The sequence below is a fragment of the Trichechus manatus genome, unplaced genomic scaffold (assembly GCF_000243295.1).
Source record: "Trichechus manatus latirostris isolate Lorelei unplaced genomic scaffold, TriManLat1.0 scaffold00234, whole genome shotgun sequence".
NCBI classification, from domain to species: domain Eukaryota; kingdom Metazoa; phylum Chordata; class Mammalia; order Sirenia; family Trichechidae; genus Trichechus; species Trichechus manatus.
Genome location: NW_004444170.1, coordinates 826,591 through 842,968, shown reverse-complemented (window position 1 = coordinate 842,968; position 16,378 = coordinate 826,591). Strand labels below are relative to the sequence as shown.

Here is a 16,378-nt window from a genome sequence, read left to right as displayed (position 1 = left end):
GTGTGTAAGGAGAGAAGGTCAAGATCAATCAATGCATTTGGATTTGTTTATCTTAACTGAATCAGGAGAGCTGAGCTTGCTATTTGAATGGACCTATACTGACTGATTAACTGGTAACCAAAAGGTCAGCAGTTCAAATCCACCAGCCCCTCCTTGGAAACCCTATAGGGTAGTTTTACTCTTTCCTATAGGGTTGCTTGAGTTGGAATCGACTTGAAGGCAATGGGTTTGGTTTTGTTTTTGCTTTTTTTAAAAAATATTGAGTGAAAGGAGCCCTGGTGGTTCAGTGGTTAAGCTCTCGGCTGCTGACCGAAAGGTGAGCAGTTGGAACCCACCAGCCACTCCACGGGAGAAGGATGTGGCCGTCTGCCTCTGTAAAGATTTACAGCCTTGGAAACCTGTGAGGCAGTTCTACTCTGTCCTGTTGTGTCGTTATGAGTCAGAACTGACTCAATGGCAGTGGGATATTGGGGGATTGTCTTTCCCTGAAAAATGGCAAATATATAGTGAACTTTATTATTTTGTTTTTTCAGAGCAATATTTTCATTTTAAATGAATATTTAAAATTTTATTATTATATCAGTGCCATTGATCTTCTGTCATTGTATATCTCTTTTCTATAATTTGAAGAAGAAAAAGTAGGGTGTAACAAAAGAAAATAACATATATATATTAATGTATATATAGATGACAATATAAAATTTTTAGTTACCAAGGCTCTTGTGCTTTTACTTAATCATAGTTGAAAAATTAGTTTTCACTTTCATATTTTCGCAAGAAAACATGTGCCCAGTTTCCCAAGTTATTTCCCCCATTTAAAATTGATGTGCTTTTTTAAAAACTCTTGTCTTTGAAAAATTGACATCTTTACACGTTTAAAATAATCTAAGAATCCATTTTATTAATTTGTACCACACTTAATTTAATCACAATTTCTTTTTTTAGCTACATGGTATTGTACTAAACAAAACCAAAAAAAAAAACCAAACCCACTGCCGTTGGGTCGATTCTGACTCATAGCGACCCTATAGGACAGAGTAGGACTGCCCCATAGGTTTTCCAAGGAGCGCCTGGTGGATTTGAACTGCTGAAGTTTTGGTTAGCAGCCGTAGCTCTTAACCACTACAGCACCAGGTATTGTACTGGGATAATTAAAAAAAAACATTGCCATTGGGTCAATTCTGACTCATAGTGACACTATAGGACAGAGTAGAATTACCTTATTGGGTTTCCAAGGCTATAATCTTAAAGGAAGCCAACTGCCACATCTTTCTCCCTAGGAGGGGCTGGTGGATTCCAACTACCGACCTCTCGGTAGCTGAGTGCTTAACTACTGCACCACCAGGACTCTTTTTGCTAGGTTAATAGTTGATAATATTTAGGTAAAACTCTAAGGAGAGGAAACTTTAATATCTAATAAAACTATTATAAACTGAACAAAGCGATTTTTGCACAAATTGAGTAGTGATATTTGACTGGACATACAGTATTTGTATCGTTACTTTTTGGAGAAGCTGACCGATAGGCAGCACTTTCGGGAGTTGATGCCGTGTCAGGGACTCTCAGCAGCAAGTACAAGGTTCCTGTTCTGACTTCTTTAGTCCTCATGTCATCTCCTCCAGAAAGCCCTTCCTGACTTCCCATCTCAGACCTTCTGCCCTGTACTCCCATCACACACTGAGAACAGCTCTCAGTCAAGGCCTCGGTCTCTTCCACTAGACTGTGAGGCTGGGTAGTATAGACGTTTGAGCAATGTTTAACTACTAGAGACTTGAACTCGGCACATAGGAAACAATCACTAAAAGTGTATGTTGAGCGAAGTCAAACTGAACTGAGATCAGAAAAAGAAAATAAAAAATTATAGCAGGCTGATTATTTATGATAAACCATACAAAACCAAACCCATGTCCAGTGAGTTGATTCAGTCTCATAGTGACCCTATAAGACAGAGTAGAGTTGCCCCATAGGATTTCCAAGGAGCATCTGGTGGATTCGAATTGCCGAACTTTTGCTTAGCAGACAAGCTCTTAACCACTGCACCACCAGAGCTCCAATTATTTATGGTAGTTACTTTAAAAATGAGTATTGTTTAAGAACAGTGGAAAAAAAACTTCAAAAATAGAGTGGTTTTATAAACACTAATCTTATCTTCCTCATTTATATGTGAATGTAGCAAAAAATAAAAAATCTAAATACAGTAAACAAATAGAACCACTAAATCAAGATTTAAGATTTCCTAGTTCAATTTCTGTATCTTCCACTAATAACTGCAAAACCTAGGACAAGTCCCCTGCCTTCCCTTGATCTCATTTTTCCCTTCAGTAAAGGGAAGGTGTCAGAATAGATCAACTTCAGTCCCCTTTGATGCTACATTCTACATTTTATCCCACACAGCAGCTGGGCTCACTTCATTCTCTACTGAGAAAATATGAACAAATGTAATTTAATTCTGTGATTTTCCTGCTACCAAGTCCATGAATCAACTTTCATCTATACTGATACACTTTCCTTTACAGAGTAAGAATTATTTCAGATCTCATCAAAATAAAACACTTCTATTTATATTTGCATTCAAGTAGCAACAGCTTTGCTTTCCTGCAAAATCAATTGTGTCTTGGTCTATTGAATCATTTTCGTCATCATACAATATACTCGAGTATTTTCCATCTAAAAAAAAAAACTTGATGACACATCCTCTTTTTGCTGTGGCCACAAGAGTAGCATATCTTAAAAGATATGTCCGTAATCACTTTTTCCAATTCCTAACCTCCTGTTAAGATTTTCATTTTCTGATCCTGGAAGTAGCTCTCCAGCCCTGCCTTCCTAGTCTGTCATAGTCTGAAAGCTCCGTTGAAACCTGTCTACCATGGGTGACCCTGCTGCTATTTGAAATACATTCCAGCATCATGGCAACATGAAAGTCATCACAGTACTACAAACTGACCGACCACCTTTTATTTGACAGATGTAGCTATAGGTTTATAGGTATATTTTATGGTGACCTCTCTTAATTCATCATAAAATAATAATAATAATAAGTTAAACTAATAACTAGTGACAAAATACTGTATCAAAAAGTCAGTCGGCATGAAGACACATAGGGAAACAATTAATTCCATTGGCCTTCAACTACAGATGGAAACCTAGCATTTTGCAGTCGTTTACAGATAATGAAGGTAATTTTGATTTGGATAATGTTTCTGGAAATAACTCACTCTTAAAACATAGACGACAAACTCCAAATTACTGATGAGACAAATTAAGCTGGTCTAGAAAAATAATATCTAAGAAATTCTGCCTTTCACAAAGCCTATATCCACCAAAGTAAAACTATTTCAGTCTCGTTACCATATTATCAAAGATATGGGAATTCTTTCTGAGGTTTGTTCTAAAATACCTGAGTTCCATCTTTTCCATGCAACCAAGGATTGTGAAATTCTTTGACTTTTTGTAATTCTTATTAGAGACTACTATATTAACTGAGAAATCATGAACCTTTTTGGGGAATATATTATGTTATACACCATGTCTTAGAACCACAAAACAGAGTCCACTGTGCTTATTAATATGATTATTGTATCTACATATTGAATATTAACTTATAAGAATGCTACGGTATTATTTCAAAATACTGTGTGTATGTGCGTGTGTGTATGTGTTTGTACGTGTCTGTGTGTACTTACAAACATAGTTTGAAAGAGTTATTCTTTTTAGCAGAGCTGAGGCCCAGTCTTAAGTAACTAGATATATAACAAGTGTATGTGTAAAATCTGCAAATGTGGTTGTTGTTAGATTCCAACTCATAGCAACCCCTGGTGTGCAGAGTAGAACTGCTCCATAGGATTTTCAAGGCTGAGTCCTTTCAGAAGCAGATTGCAATTCCTGTCTTCCAAGCACCTCTGGGTGGGTTTGAACTGCCAACCTCTCAGCCAGAAGTTAAGCTTATAATGGTTTTCTCCACTCAAATACTCCTAAAACCACTGAAATCCTTCTCATCTCCTCAATAAGAAAGCTGAAGGATAGTTAGGTAAAAACGTGTGGGACCTGCTTAGAATTAACACAAGGGAGATGTAGAGAAAAATATATACATACGTTTTATGGGTTTAGTGGTTCCTGGGTGGTGCAAACAGTTAATGTTTCATTAATGCTCAGTGCTAGCTGAAAGGTTGGGGTTCAAGTCCACCCAGAGGTGCTGCCTGAGAAAGGTCTGGTGATCTATTTTTGAAAAATTAGCCATCGAAAGCCCTATGGAGCACAGTTCTACTCTGCCACACATGGGGTTGCCATAAGGCAGAATCAGCTCTATGGGAACCAGTTTATGGGTTTGTGAGCTTTTAAAAAAAAGTAGAGTTCATTCTGAATTAATCATATAAAATAATTATCCATGCTCCATAGCAAAATATCATTCTTTTAAAATAAAATATATGATTCATTTTTTCTAACAAAGATTATATTTTTTTTAAATGTGCTTATTGGCGTTTACCTTTTATGGTGCTTTGTATAAAAAATTGGTAATCATTCTATGTTTGGCGTGTTGCTGTTCGGCAAACGCTTCCTTCAAGTCTTATTAGTAAAGTAAAAGCAAATAGAGATAACAGTGATTTCTGTAAAATTTACGATAGTTCACATTTCCATTTTAATTTTAATTTACCCAAAAGTCTTTTTTATGGAAGCACATACTTTATTTATATAATCCAGGGAAATCATAAACCATAGATACAGACATAAATATAGACATTATCATAATCATAGACATAGACAAAGAAAAAGTGACTCAATATTAACTGTGATTTCATCCTTCTGAAAATCGCTACTATTTCGTAGCTTGGGGTTGGAAAGAGGAATATTCCAAATTGGGAAAGGAAAAAAAAGCCATCCTTCAAGCCCTCTTCCCATCATTTTTAATGTTTATTTAAATTTCAAAGCATCTGTTGGACAATCCAAATGGTTGCGTTTAGTCTTCAAATGGTTTTTTGTTCTGACATTAGCACGTAAGAATAACTGAATTAGTACCTTGCTTTTTAAGCGAGTAACTTTCTTGATAGGCGTAACCCTAGTGTGAATGACGGCAGTCTATGTGTTTGAAGTGTGCCTGTCATGATGAAGACGTCACACAGCACTCTGCCCACGATGGAGCTTCAGTACATTAACGTGTCTGGGTCACAAGAGTGAATGAGGAATGAATGCATGAAAGCAATGGTAGGAAGGTATGGAAGAAGCAGGTACAAAATTAACACTCAAGTGTGTTCTTAATGTTTTCCAAAAGATAAAAATGTTGAAATGGGCTCAAGCCCAGGACTTATTTTATATGACGGAGTCATTTCCCGTTTCCCCTTAATTTTCTATGTATTTTTAGAAATACATGACTTGTAAATCTTTAAACAAAGTGGTAGTGTTCTTCTTAGAGTCTCTAGGGTTTATGATTAAAATAAAACATTGCCATCGAGTTGATTCTGACTCATAGCGACCCTGTAGAACCGCCCCGTAGGATTTCCAAGGAGCACCTGGTGGATTCGAACGGCTGACCTTTTGGTTAGCAGCCAAGCTCTTAACTACTGCACCACCAGAGCTCCTTTGAGATTCTGTGAATTGGTAAAAAACAGAAAATATTATAAGAAAGGTAAAATATATTTTTAAAAAATATATCTGAATCTAGGCTGAGTACTATCTCTTTCTCACAAGTCAGATTCTGTTTGGAGGTTGAAAAAGTGAGCAATTATATCTACTGTCATTAAACCAAAACCAAAAACCAAACTCATTGCCGTCCAGTCGATTCTAACTCATAGCGACCGTATAGGACAGAGCTGAACTGCCCCATAGGGTTTCCAAGGAGCGGCTGACAGATTCGAACTTCTGACCTTTTGGTCAGCAGCCAAACTCTTAACCACTGTGACACCAGGGCTCTATTATCATTACCAAATCTTTACCTGTAACAGTTAAAATTTTATAATTATTTTGTATTTATCAGCGTGCCCCCAATAGACTTAAAGTGTTTTGGAGGCTAGAACTAAGTCCGCGTCCTTTTTGTTATCATTCTTAGCGCTGCGTTCTGGATAGTGTCAGCCTTCAGTAAATGCTCGTAGTTGGAGCCGATCCTTACTCTCAGCGGGTGAAACAGACACAGCGCTTGCCCTCCAGGCGCTTACTGTGACTCTGTGAAGCAGGCAGCACAAGCAACCCAACAAGACACCTCAAGAAGTGAAACGTTATGAAGGAAATAGGTAGGATGTTGACAGACTAACTTCCTCGGAAAGAATGGTCTGGGAAGGTATTGCCAAAGCAGAGGCATTAAGCAGAAACTTGAAGAATGTGGAGCAGCCATCACTTGGATGACCTGAAGTGAACCACTTCAGGACCAGGGGAGGAGTATGAAAGTCCTTATGTCACTAAAGGATCCATTTCAGCTAAATATAACCCAATCTTTCACAAGCTTAAAGATTTATTATCCTACGAGCTTCACTTCTCCTTTGCATCTGGGAATCTCTAATAATTACAAACGTTATTTACAATATGTATTTCTATTTTACTATCTGATGTATTTATGGAATGTCGTGTTTTCTGACAGACTAGAGGTTCTTCACCTGTGACTGGGTCTCCATTGTCTGTTTTTTCTGAGTGTTAACAGCATGGAGTAAAGATTTTTGTTTGACGATAACCCCTGCTGATTGTTGAGACTAAACACCGACAAGAGAAAACCTTCTCTGCCAACCTTTGCCCTGACTTGAAAGAAATACAAAATGGCAATTTTTACACCTCTAATGAAAGCCCATTTATGTAGTGTGACCCCTATCTGTGACTCATTACAAATCAGCCAGCCGTGACCCTCAGACCTTAATGCATTATCATTGCTTCACTCCAGGGCTGTTAACCAAGTCAAAACTGAGTAAACGTATCAAAAAGGCAATGGGAAACCCCCAGGTCTCAATGACAAATTTTTAATTCTTTTATTCTCTACTTGTTGGATAATAGTCACTTATAAATCGAGCCATGAGGAAGAAAAAAAAATGAAGTAAAACCATCATCAGGTGCTAGGTTTAATATGCAATGTTTATATTGGTTTCTAACAGCTATCAAATCTTAGACCTGTTAAATTCAGATTGCTAAGATAATGTATTCATACAAGCACTGTACTTTGAAATAGTTTTATTTTTTTATAAATTGTAATGGCTATATCACTAATTTTAGTAAGAATTAAAAAAAAACAAAATTAATTTATTCCATATTAGCATTGCTTGGAAGAGCACCTGTTTGCTGCCTGTTTAGAGCTGTGCACATCGAACTGGGTATAGTGGGAAGGCAGCATTCCTCCTGGTATCACTTACTCTTTTCTTTCAAGTTTAACAAACAGGCATTTGATACCTTTTTACAAGATTCCAAAGTTGCAGATTTACTCTAAAATAGATCCCATTACCATGTATTCCCACTTTGGTTTCTGCTTTTCTTCCCTTCTCTCTTCCCCTCTCACGCCCTCCCCTCCCCTTCTGTCTTCTCTCCTCTCCTCTCACCTAACTTCACCTCATCTTTGATTTCCTTTCCCCAGTTGATCACAGTATTGGTCACCGAAGCATTCACTACTGAGTTATTTTAATAGACTCTTAGGAGCCCTGGTGGTGCCGTGGTTAAGTGTTTAGGCTGCTAACCGAAAGGTCAGCGGTTTGAGTCCACCAGCTACTCCTTGGAAACCCTATGGGGAGTTCTACTCTGTCCCGAACTACAGGGGCGCTATGAGCTGGGATCGACTCAATGGCAACAGGTTTGGTTTCGTTTGGTTTTCTTAGGTCTCTTGCCTTCAACCACTTTTATTTTTTTTTTGTATTTGTGCCTTAGGTGAAATTTTACCGAGCAAACTAGTGTCCTAGTCAATGATTTGTACACAAAGTGTTCTGTGACCTTGGTTGCAGTCCCCACAGTGTGTCAACACTCTCCCCATTTCCACCCGAGTTCCCTGTTTCCGTTCATCCAGTTTTCCGGCCCCTTCTTGCCTTTCTCATCTTTGCTTTTGGGCAAATGTTGCCCTTTTGGTCCCCCACAGTTGATCGCTCTAAGCAGCACTTTACTCGTGGGCGTCATTGTTTATTTTATGGGCCTGCCTGTTATTGGGCTTAAAGGTGATCTCCGGCAGTGACTTCATATCCAAGTTAGACGGGTGACTAAGGGCCATAGTCTATGGGGTTCCTCCAGTCTCTATCAGACCAGTAGGTCTGATTTTTTTGTGTGTGTGTGAGTCATACATAAACCAGTCGTATGTAGCTGCCATGATATCGTTCATCATGCCGAAGTGTTCTTTACAGAAAAACTTCTAGGTTTTGTAAATCTAAATGTAGAGAAGAACTTCCTAACCTCAGAAGGTCTGTTTCATATGTTAATAGGGATCATTACATGGAATCTGCATATATAACTTCAAAAGTATTTACTGTAGCGTGTTCCACTTACTGTGTTGTCCTCAAAATTTATCTCATTAACTGTAATCAGCATTATTATTATTATTATTATTATTTGGCTGAAATTGGTTTATCTTTAAGTCATTCCAAACACTATAAATGTTAAAATAATTTTTTGATAGATATTTGACTTAAAGTATAATAGATGTTGAATTTCATTTTAGAACTGATAGTGAATATCTTGAAGTGAGTAATAACAATCTCAAATTCATAAAATCCAGTAACTGAAGGTTCTCAAATGTATGCAATTATCTCTATGGGTACTTAAGCATCTTATACACTCTTGATGAGTATTTGAAATACATCGGAATTCAGAAGCAAAAGTTAATCCTACAACTGAATATTTGCAATACTTCATGTCAAGAACAGTTTCTGTCACGCTAAGTATTTTGTGCCTTTCATTTAGGTCATCAAGCTTGCCTTTGAAGAGTTTGAACTGGAACGAGGATATGACACCCTTACAGTAGGAGACGCTGGGAAAGTGGGTGACACCAGGACAGTCTTATATGTGTAAGTATATAATTTAGCTTATGTTCTATTCTAAAACATTCAAAGAAGTCTGCAAAATTGAACCATGCTGAGATGCTGACGTAGACTTGCAATTCTGACACAGTTATTTAATAAATGTTGTAGATGGGTAATCTGATGGTTTCCAAACCTAATATCACATGACATTTAATTTAAGATGGTGTTTATCTATGTCAACTGCATGTGTTTATGGCAAAAAATTAGAACATACAAAGATGTAGAAAGAGGAAATTACACGTTTCTCAGCTCATCACTTCCTTTTCAGCCCCTCTCTTTCTACTCTCCTGCGATATTATCAGTTTTTTTGAAGTACAGGTGTTTTCTACAATAATGTCTTTGTAAAATACTCGCATTTCTCTAAAACTGCATACTAAAAATAATAAAGATGGGTGGGGGGAGTGTGGTGACAATTCACTCTACATCTGTAGAACTTTGCATTCAGAGCCCTAACAAAAACGATAATAATCTTAATATAAATATTTGCATACTGATCCCTCCACTGGCATTTGCAACTAGAATCACAGTCTACCCATCCCCTGCAGCGTTTTACTCTGGAACATCTGTTCCAGCTACTTCCAGATGCAGGGGTAGAAGGCATCCACTTTTGTCAGTTTGATCAGACCTTTCTTAATCAAAACTGCAAATCCTATTTTCACTATTAGTGTTTTTATGTATCAGTGAGGCTTTTTCATTGTTTGTTAGAACACTTGCCTGTGAGTACTTCAAAATATTACTACACTAGAAAAAAGCCAGTACTGTTCTATTATACTCACATCACGTGCTCATTTACCAATTATTTATGAGGCAATTGACATGTTAACATACTATATATGCCTTCAAAAATTAATGAGTTCATACTATGTCTACCTGGGTAACATGCTTTTTTTTTTTTCCATTCATTATATCTTGGATGCCTTTCCACATTAACACTTAAAGCTCTAACTCATCTGTTGACTGGCCCGTTCCTACTACAACTGCTAATTAAAATAATATTAATAGCCCACTACCTATGATAGCGATTATAGTATCCTCACTTGTAATGCCCTAGGTAATATGTATTGAGTATCTCCTAGGCACCATGCGCTATACTGAATGACTAATACCTGTCATCTTAGTTGGTCTTCACCATAATCCTTTGAGTTGCTATTCTTGTTAGTTACCATCGAGCCTGCGCCAACTCACGGCGACCTTATGTATAACAGAACAAAATGTTTCCTGATCCTGTGCCACCTTCATGACCATTGGTATGTTGAGTCTATTGTTACGGTTACTGTGTCAGTCCATCTCCCTGAGGGTTCTCTCTTTTTCTTTGGCCCTCTGCTTTACCAACTATGCTGTCTTTTCCCAGCAACTGGTCTTACCTGATGATGTGTTCCAAATAAGTGAGTTGAAATCTTGTCATCCGCACTTCTAAGGCAAGTTCTGGTTGTATTTCTTCTGAGACCAATTTGTTCATTCTTTTGGCAGTTCACCGTATATTCAATATTCTTCATGAACACCACCGTTTGAACACATCACTTCTTCTGCCTTCTATTTTGCTATCCTACTTTCACATGCACATAAGGGGATTGAAAAGACCATGTCTAGGGTCAGACTCACCTCCGTCATCAAAGTGTCATCTTTGCTTTTTAAAACTTTTAAGAGATCTTCTGAAGCGAATTTGCCCAATGTGATAGGATCTTTGACTTCTTGACTGTTGCTTCCATGAATGCTGATTATTGATCCAAGTAGAACGGAAGTGTTGACAACTTCAATTTTTTTCTCCGTTCATCATATCTTTGAGTTAGGGGTTCATAACAGCATCATCTTATTAACAATAAAATTGAGGCTTAGATAGATTAAAGAAATTGCTAAAATTCACAAACCTAGTATATGATGAAGCCGGTGTTCAGACTCAGGGATTCCTCTCCAGCGTCTGTACTCTTAATCATCAGGTCTGGATGTGTCACATGTTTAACTGATTCTCACCGAGTCTTTTGTTTCCCTCTCTCCCATTCTTTTGCTTTTAAGAGCAGTTCTATAGTAAACAAATTTGCATATATACATATTCGTACTTGTTTCATATGCCTTCTGGAAAATTTCCAGCAGAGGAATTACAGGGGCAAGGGGTATCTTTGTTTACTTTTTAATGCATTTCCAATTATCCCTCCCAACAGGTTATATCAATTTACTCTTTCATGACAGTACATGAAAGTCATTATTTCCCCACATCCTCACCACAATGGCATGTGCCAAATTACTTGGTGAAAATTAAAGTTCTTTATTTTGCTTTGTATTCCTCCGAGGAACTTTACAAAAATACAGCTTGTTACTGCATGGGGCCCAGAAATCTACATAGTTTGCACACTTCTCAGATGGTTTTCACGCACACTGCATGGCGTCCATCTGGGTCAGTATTTGTGAGCACTGATGGAGTGGATGAAGAATCACGCTGGGAAGCTGAAGACGGAGTTTCTAGTGCAAACTCTGCTCTTTTCTATCTCTGTGACGCTGAGCAAAGTCATGGTACCTCTCTCTACCCCTGTGTTCATGGCTATAACATATGTAAACTGTTCCTGCTTGTGGTAGAGAATAAAATGAAATAACGCATGTGAAAGCAGTAGGAGAGTGAATGTTCCCCACACATAAAGTAGCTTCATTATTTCCATTACATCTCATTTGAGAAGGGATGTCACTAAAATAAATGAGTTTTTTCAATAACTGCAAGATTTAAAATGTAAAGGTAGCACCATAATGCCATGTAAAATCCCTTATGCCACCATTAAAGATCTAAAGTCTTTCGTCCATTTTTTAATGTTGTTTGTTGTTAAGACGATGATAGCAAACTATGTATTATACAATGGAAGGGTTATCAGAAGCTCCTCTCAGTAGCTCAGATCTATAAAAGAAAAACTAAACAGCCAACTGAATCTAACCGAGATGCCCTTTGGGAAACATAATGTAACAAAGATCGGGTGGGCATTTAATCGACAGCACTAGAGGAAAAGAAAAGCCACCGATCTGTTTTCTTAGTAACCAAAATTACAGAAAAGGAAAAGAACACAGAGAATCACAGCTGGGTTCTCTGAAAAAGCAGGTAATTTTAGATCATAAATCAACAAATAGGTTTTAGTACTTATATGCCAGTTATTATTCTCAGCATGGAGTTTATCATCTAATTGGAGAAATGACAGATACACAGGGATAGTTCAAATACCAGACGGTATATAGAATCACGGAATCTCATCATATATTTTTCAAATGAAATATGAGTTAAAAAAAATTCCTTTATGGGAGAATGGTATTTACTATTTCAAGCCAAATGTGTTATAGATTACCTTTTGGGGGCATTCATAGGTGCTGCAGAGGGTTAACACCTAACTGAAGGGTTGGGAGTTTGAATCCACTCAGAGGTGCCTCAGAAGAAAGGTCTGGTAATCTACTTGTGAATAATTGGCTATTGAAAACCCTATGGAGCACAGGTCTGTTCTCACACATGTGGGGTCACCATGAGTTGAAATTTACTCAGAGGAAACTGTTTTTTGCTGCTGTTATTGTTTGTTATAGCATTCTTTTTTTTAATGGAATTCATCAGATTTTGATTTTCAAAATAAATTCGCAAAGTGAAATAACATAATAGGCTCGTCCTAAATATGATTTTAAAAGTTCTAATTTCTGTTAATGGATTTTTATTTTCTTAGCTTTTGTGGCAAAAAGAGTGAGAGAAGGAGAGAGAGAATAGGTGACTATTAGGGGACTCTTTCAATAATCCAAACTTCCCAAGAGATGGGCTAAGTTACTCAGGTTATTTCTACAGAATGACAGACTTAAAAGAAAATTAAATAATGTACTTAACAAATCTCTAGTGATCGCTTGCCAAAAATATGTCTTGATAATTTTCTCAAATTTAATTTGCAGAACTGTATTGGGAGACAGCCGTTATGTGACTTCCCTCTCCCTGTTATAGTTATTAGCTGTTGCTGATTGGAAAATCATGTCAGTATCAGAACATCCTGCAGATTGCAAACACTGGCTGCAATTTTAAATGTCCTCCTCTATGGAGATGAATAGCCAGCATCAGGGAAATCTGTGAGCAAGCAGAATAGCCTCTGCATGGCTAGATTTGTGCACCGATAGGTAAGGAAAATAGTTTTTCCTTATGACTCATTTAATCCATTACTGTTGAAGCTGCTTCTTACCTCGAGATGCTGCTGAAGCCCTTGTTAGGGTTGTGATTCAGCCTCTCCCTGCTACTGTGTGCTGGTCCAGAGCCAAAGGGTAGGATTCTTTTTATTAAGACTCTAAACAGCCATAAAAAGCAGACTCTAATAACTGATGTGTGTATGTTTGTATAAGCTCGATAGATCAGGAGACTCAATCAGTGCTTTGGAGAAAAGCTTGAACCGTTTACATTAGGAATAAATGCATAAACATATCCGTTTAAGCAATCGCTAGTTAAAACCCCATTTTCCATTATTAGAAATCAAGTAAAGTCATTAGATTCTTAAACTCTGGCATCACATGATGAAAATTATTTTTCTTCCTGTTACGGTTCTCGTAAAGACATTGCTTGTGAGCCTAGAAACAAAGGATAGCACCAATCCATCTGAGGTGCTGCAGCTCCATTCTTGACTTAAAGTTTAGCTATTGTTACCTTTTCCTCCTCTCCCACTTCATTTGGAAGCTTCCTTGCTTGATTTTTTGAAGAAATATTTATTGAGTATCTGACATTATGGTAGGAAGCAGGGACAAGCTGGCTTAGGGGGTATAAATGAGGATCCTATCCTTGAGGAGTTTCATATAATTCGTATTTCATATAATTATAAATTATACATAGAAATAATGATAACATAGCTTTAATTTTGTACAATATTTTATACAATGGAAAACACATCGTCTTCTTGGCATATTCATCTATAGGTTTCAACTACAATGATGTTTACTGATAGAATAGGGAAGAGAAGGAAATGCAGAGCAGCTGTGAACACAGGTAAGAGGGCAAAATAACCTCTCAGGTTTCCAAACATTTATTTGTTTTGGTTTCAGAAAAGAAAAAAAAAAAAAAAAACTTACCTCTTCTAATTATATTTTGGTCGAATTTGTGGGATTTTTTTTTGTTGTTGTTGTTGTTTGGATAAATGACCTACTCATAAGATACACACTTTTAATAGGTTGCAAACAATTTTTTAAAAAATATAAAACTGATAATACCAAAATATTGATGTGATTCTGTTATCAAAAGTCACTATTATATAATAGTAGTAAATGAGGTTTGAACAATGCCTTGAAGACTGATATGATTCTCAGAGAATTAAGAGTAAATACAACGAGATTCTTTTAAGACTTGGCACAGTTTAAAGTTTCTCAAAAAAAAAAACAGACCAAATGCATTGCTGTCAAGTGGATTCTGACTCATAGTAGACCTGCTCCATAGGGTTTCCAAGGAGACGCTGGCGGATTCGAACTACTGACCTTTGGGTTAGCAGCCCAGCTCTCAACCACTACGCCACCAGGGTTCCTTAAAGGCACTCAGGAACTCTTAAAAAAGATTTATAAGTAATTGTACTCATTTTAACATTAGAAAAAGGTTCCATATTCTACATACTCCCCACCCGCAAGCCCCAGGAATTCTTAGGTATAAAACGTCTTTGTGACAATGTATCCATGTGTACCTCTTTTGAAAATTTGATCTACTGATTGCATCATTCTGTGTGGATAGACGTAAGAATTTTAAATGTTTGCATACCAAACTTGCCCAGATATTTTGATCAGTATAGAACAGTCTCCCTGTGACTAGACTATGCCCATTTATAAGTGCTGTTTCTAAAACATGCCTTGAATTTATGTCAATGATAAATCAATCACCCTTGTCTGAACTAAACAATCAGGCCACTAGGGCAGCAATTCATCTCTGCATAACTGCTAGTGAAAGCATGAACCCCCGTTCTAATGGTGACTAGTCCACATGGTTAGTATAGCATTATTGTCATGCAAGGTGAGTTCTTTGAGTCACCATGAAGTGTGTAACAGGGCTCAGTACCAATTCCACGATAACACACACAATTGGTTAACAACAGACCTTTTTGGGAGTATCAAACAAGCCGCTAGTCAGGGAGCAGAGAAGGCAGGGCATCCCCAGTCTTTGTTATTATCATCTGGAGAGGTGTAGCAGAGATGCCCGCCGCTCTGCATACAGCATGTGGTCTGTGTTCCTCACCCTAACAGCTCTGTCAGTGGGGGAATAATACAACGACTTTGCACCACCGACATTTTAGTTTAGGGGTACCACCTTTACAGAGGTTTCTGGGAAAGCAGGCTCACCCGGGAATCTTGGGAGCCCACGGGAAGCTGTCTTTAGGAGCAATCTTTTCTACAGAGGAGAAGAAGGAAGTCATTGGTCCCAAGAGAAGTTTTGTCCAAGTATAACACTGGACTGTAGTGGAGGTGGGGGCAGAGTTCTGCTTCAGCTGATTTTGGATCCAGACAACCTGAAGGAGCTCCTGTGGCATTTTCCAGCAATTCTGTGTATTACATCACAAGCATCTTTACTCACTGTTGGGCTGTTTTCTCTAAGGACCCAAGAAATGGGCATTTACGAGTTGTTATTGCGTGTTTTTGTGTGTTTTTGACATTAAATTAACCTCAAATGTAAAGTGATTCATTTACTGAGGATAAATGCATTTTAACAAGAATCAGTGGCATGTATTTAGAGTACAATAGCCCTGACTCAGTATCTTGTCTTCCAACCTCAAAGGATTGTTGTAAGTAAAAAATAGAATAGTAAATGAAAAATGGTTTCTAAAGAGGTTAAAAGTACAGTGCAAAGAGAAGATATTATAATACTATAGTTACTATCTTTGCCGTAGGATTAGAAAGCATGCATAGTTTTGCAGTGTTCAGAGTCTTCTTTGGGAATGGATGTACTAGAAAAGGAAAACGGGATTGAACTATCATTGTCTGGGTATGTAACTGCATTGTATCAGGACAAACTTGTGACAAGTAGGTGAAGACAAGGAGAGGACGAACCTATGGTCCCTTAGAGGGTAGACTGCCAGCCGGTATTTGAAGCTACGGTTCCCGTGCCATTCTGAAGGAAGAATCCTGTACTTGGAATCAGCAATTTATATTTCAGTCCCTGGCTTTGTTACTCAGTTTACAAAAGGCGTGACCTTATGCACAATACATTGTTGATCATGAGCGATAACACCTTGAGATCAAAAAAGGATATAAATTATACCTTCCATGATGTACTAATCTAAATATTTACTGACTCTAAAATATGCAAAAATTCAGATATTAAACAAAATCATTAAGTGTGATTAAACCAGTCCATGATGTCAACGTGACATTTGCTAGCATCGTCATGGTCTTATTGTAAAGTCACTTATGGGAACGCTACCATTTTCCCTTGTCCTGTCAGCCTCTGTGAA

At 37.6% G+C, this 16,378-nt stretch overlaps 1 protein-coding gene across 1 annotated transcript in view; it reads left to right on the top strand.

Annotated features, from left to right (window-relative positions):
- LOC101344436 (CUB and sushi domain-containing protein 1-like) overlaps window positions 1–16,378 on the top strand; it is a 1,691,327-nt gene that overhangs the window by 1,156,132 nt on the left and 518,817 nt on the right. The window contains exon 10 of the mRNA XM_023743077.1: window positions 8,848–8,951. Within this exon, the coding sequence (XP_023598845.1) occupies window positions 8,848–8,951 (104 nt within the window). The remainder of the gene's footprint in view (window positions 1–8,847; window positions 8,952–16,378) is intronic.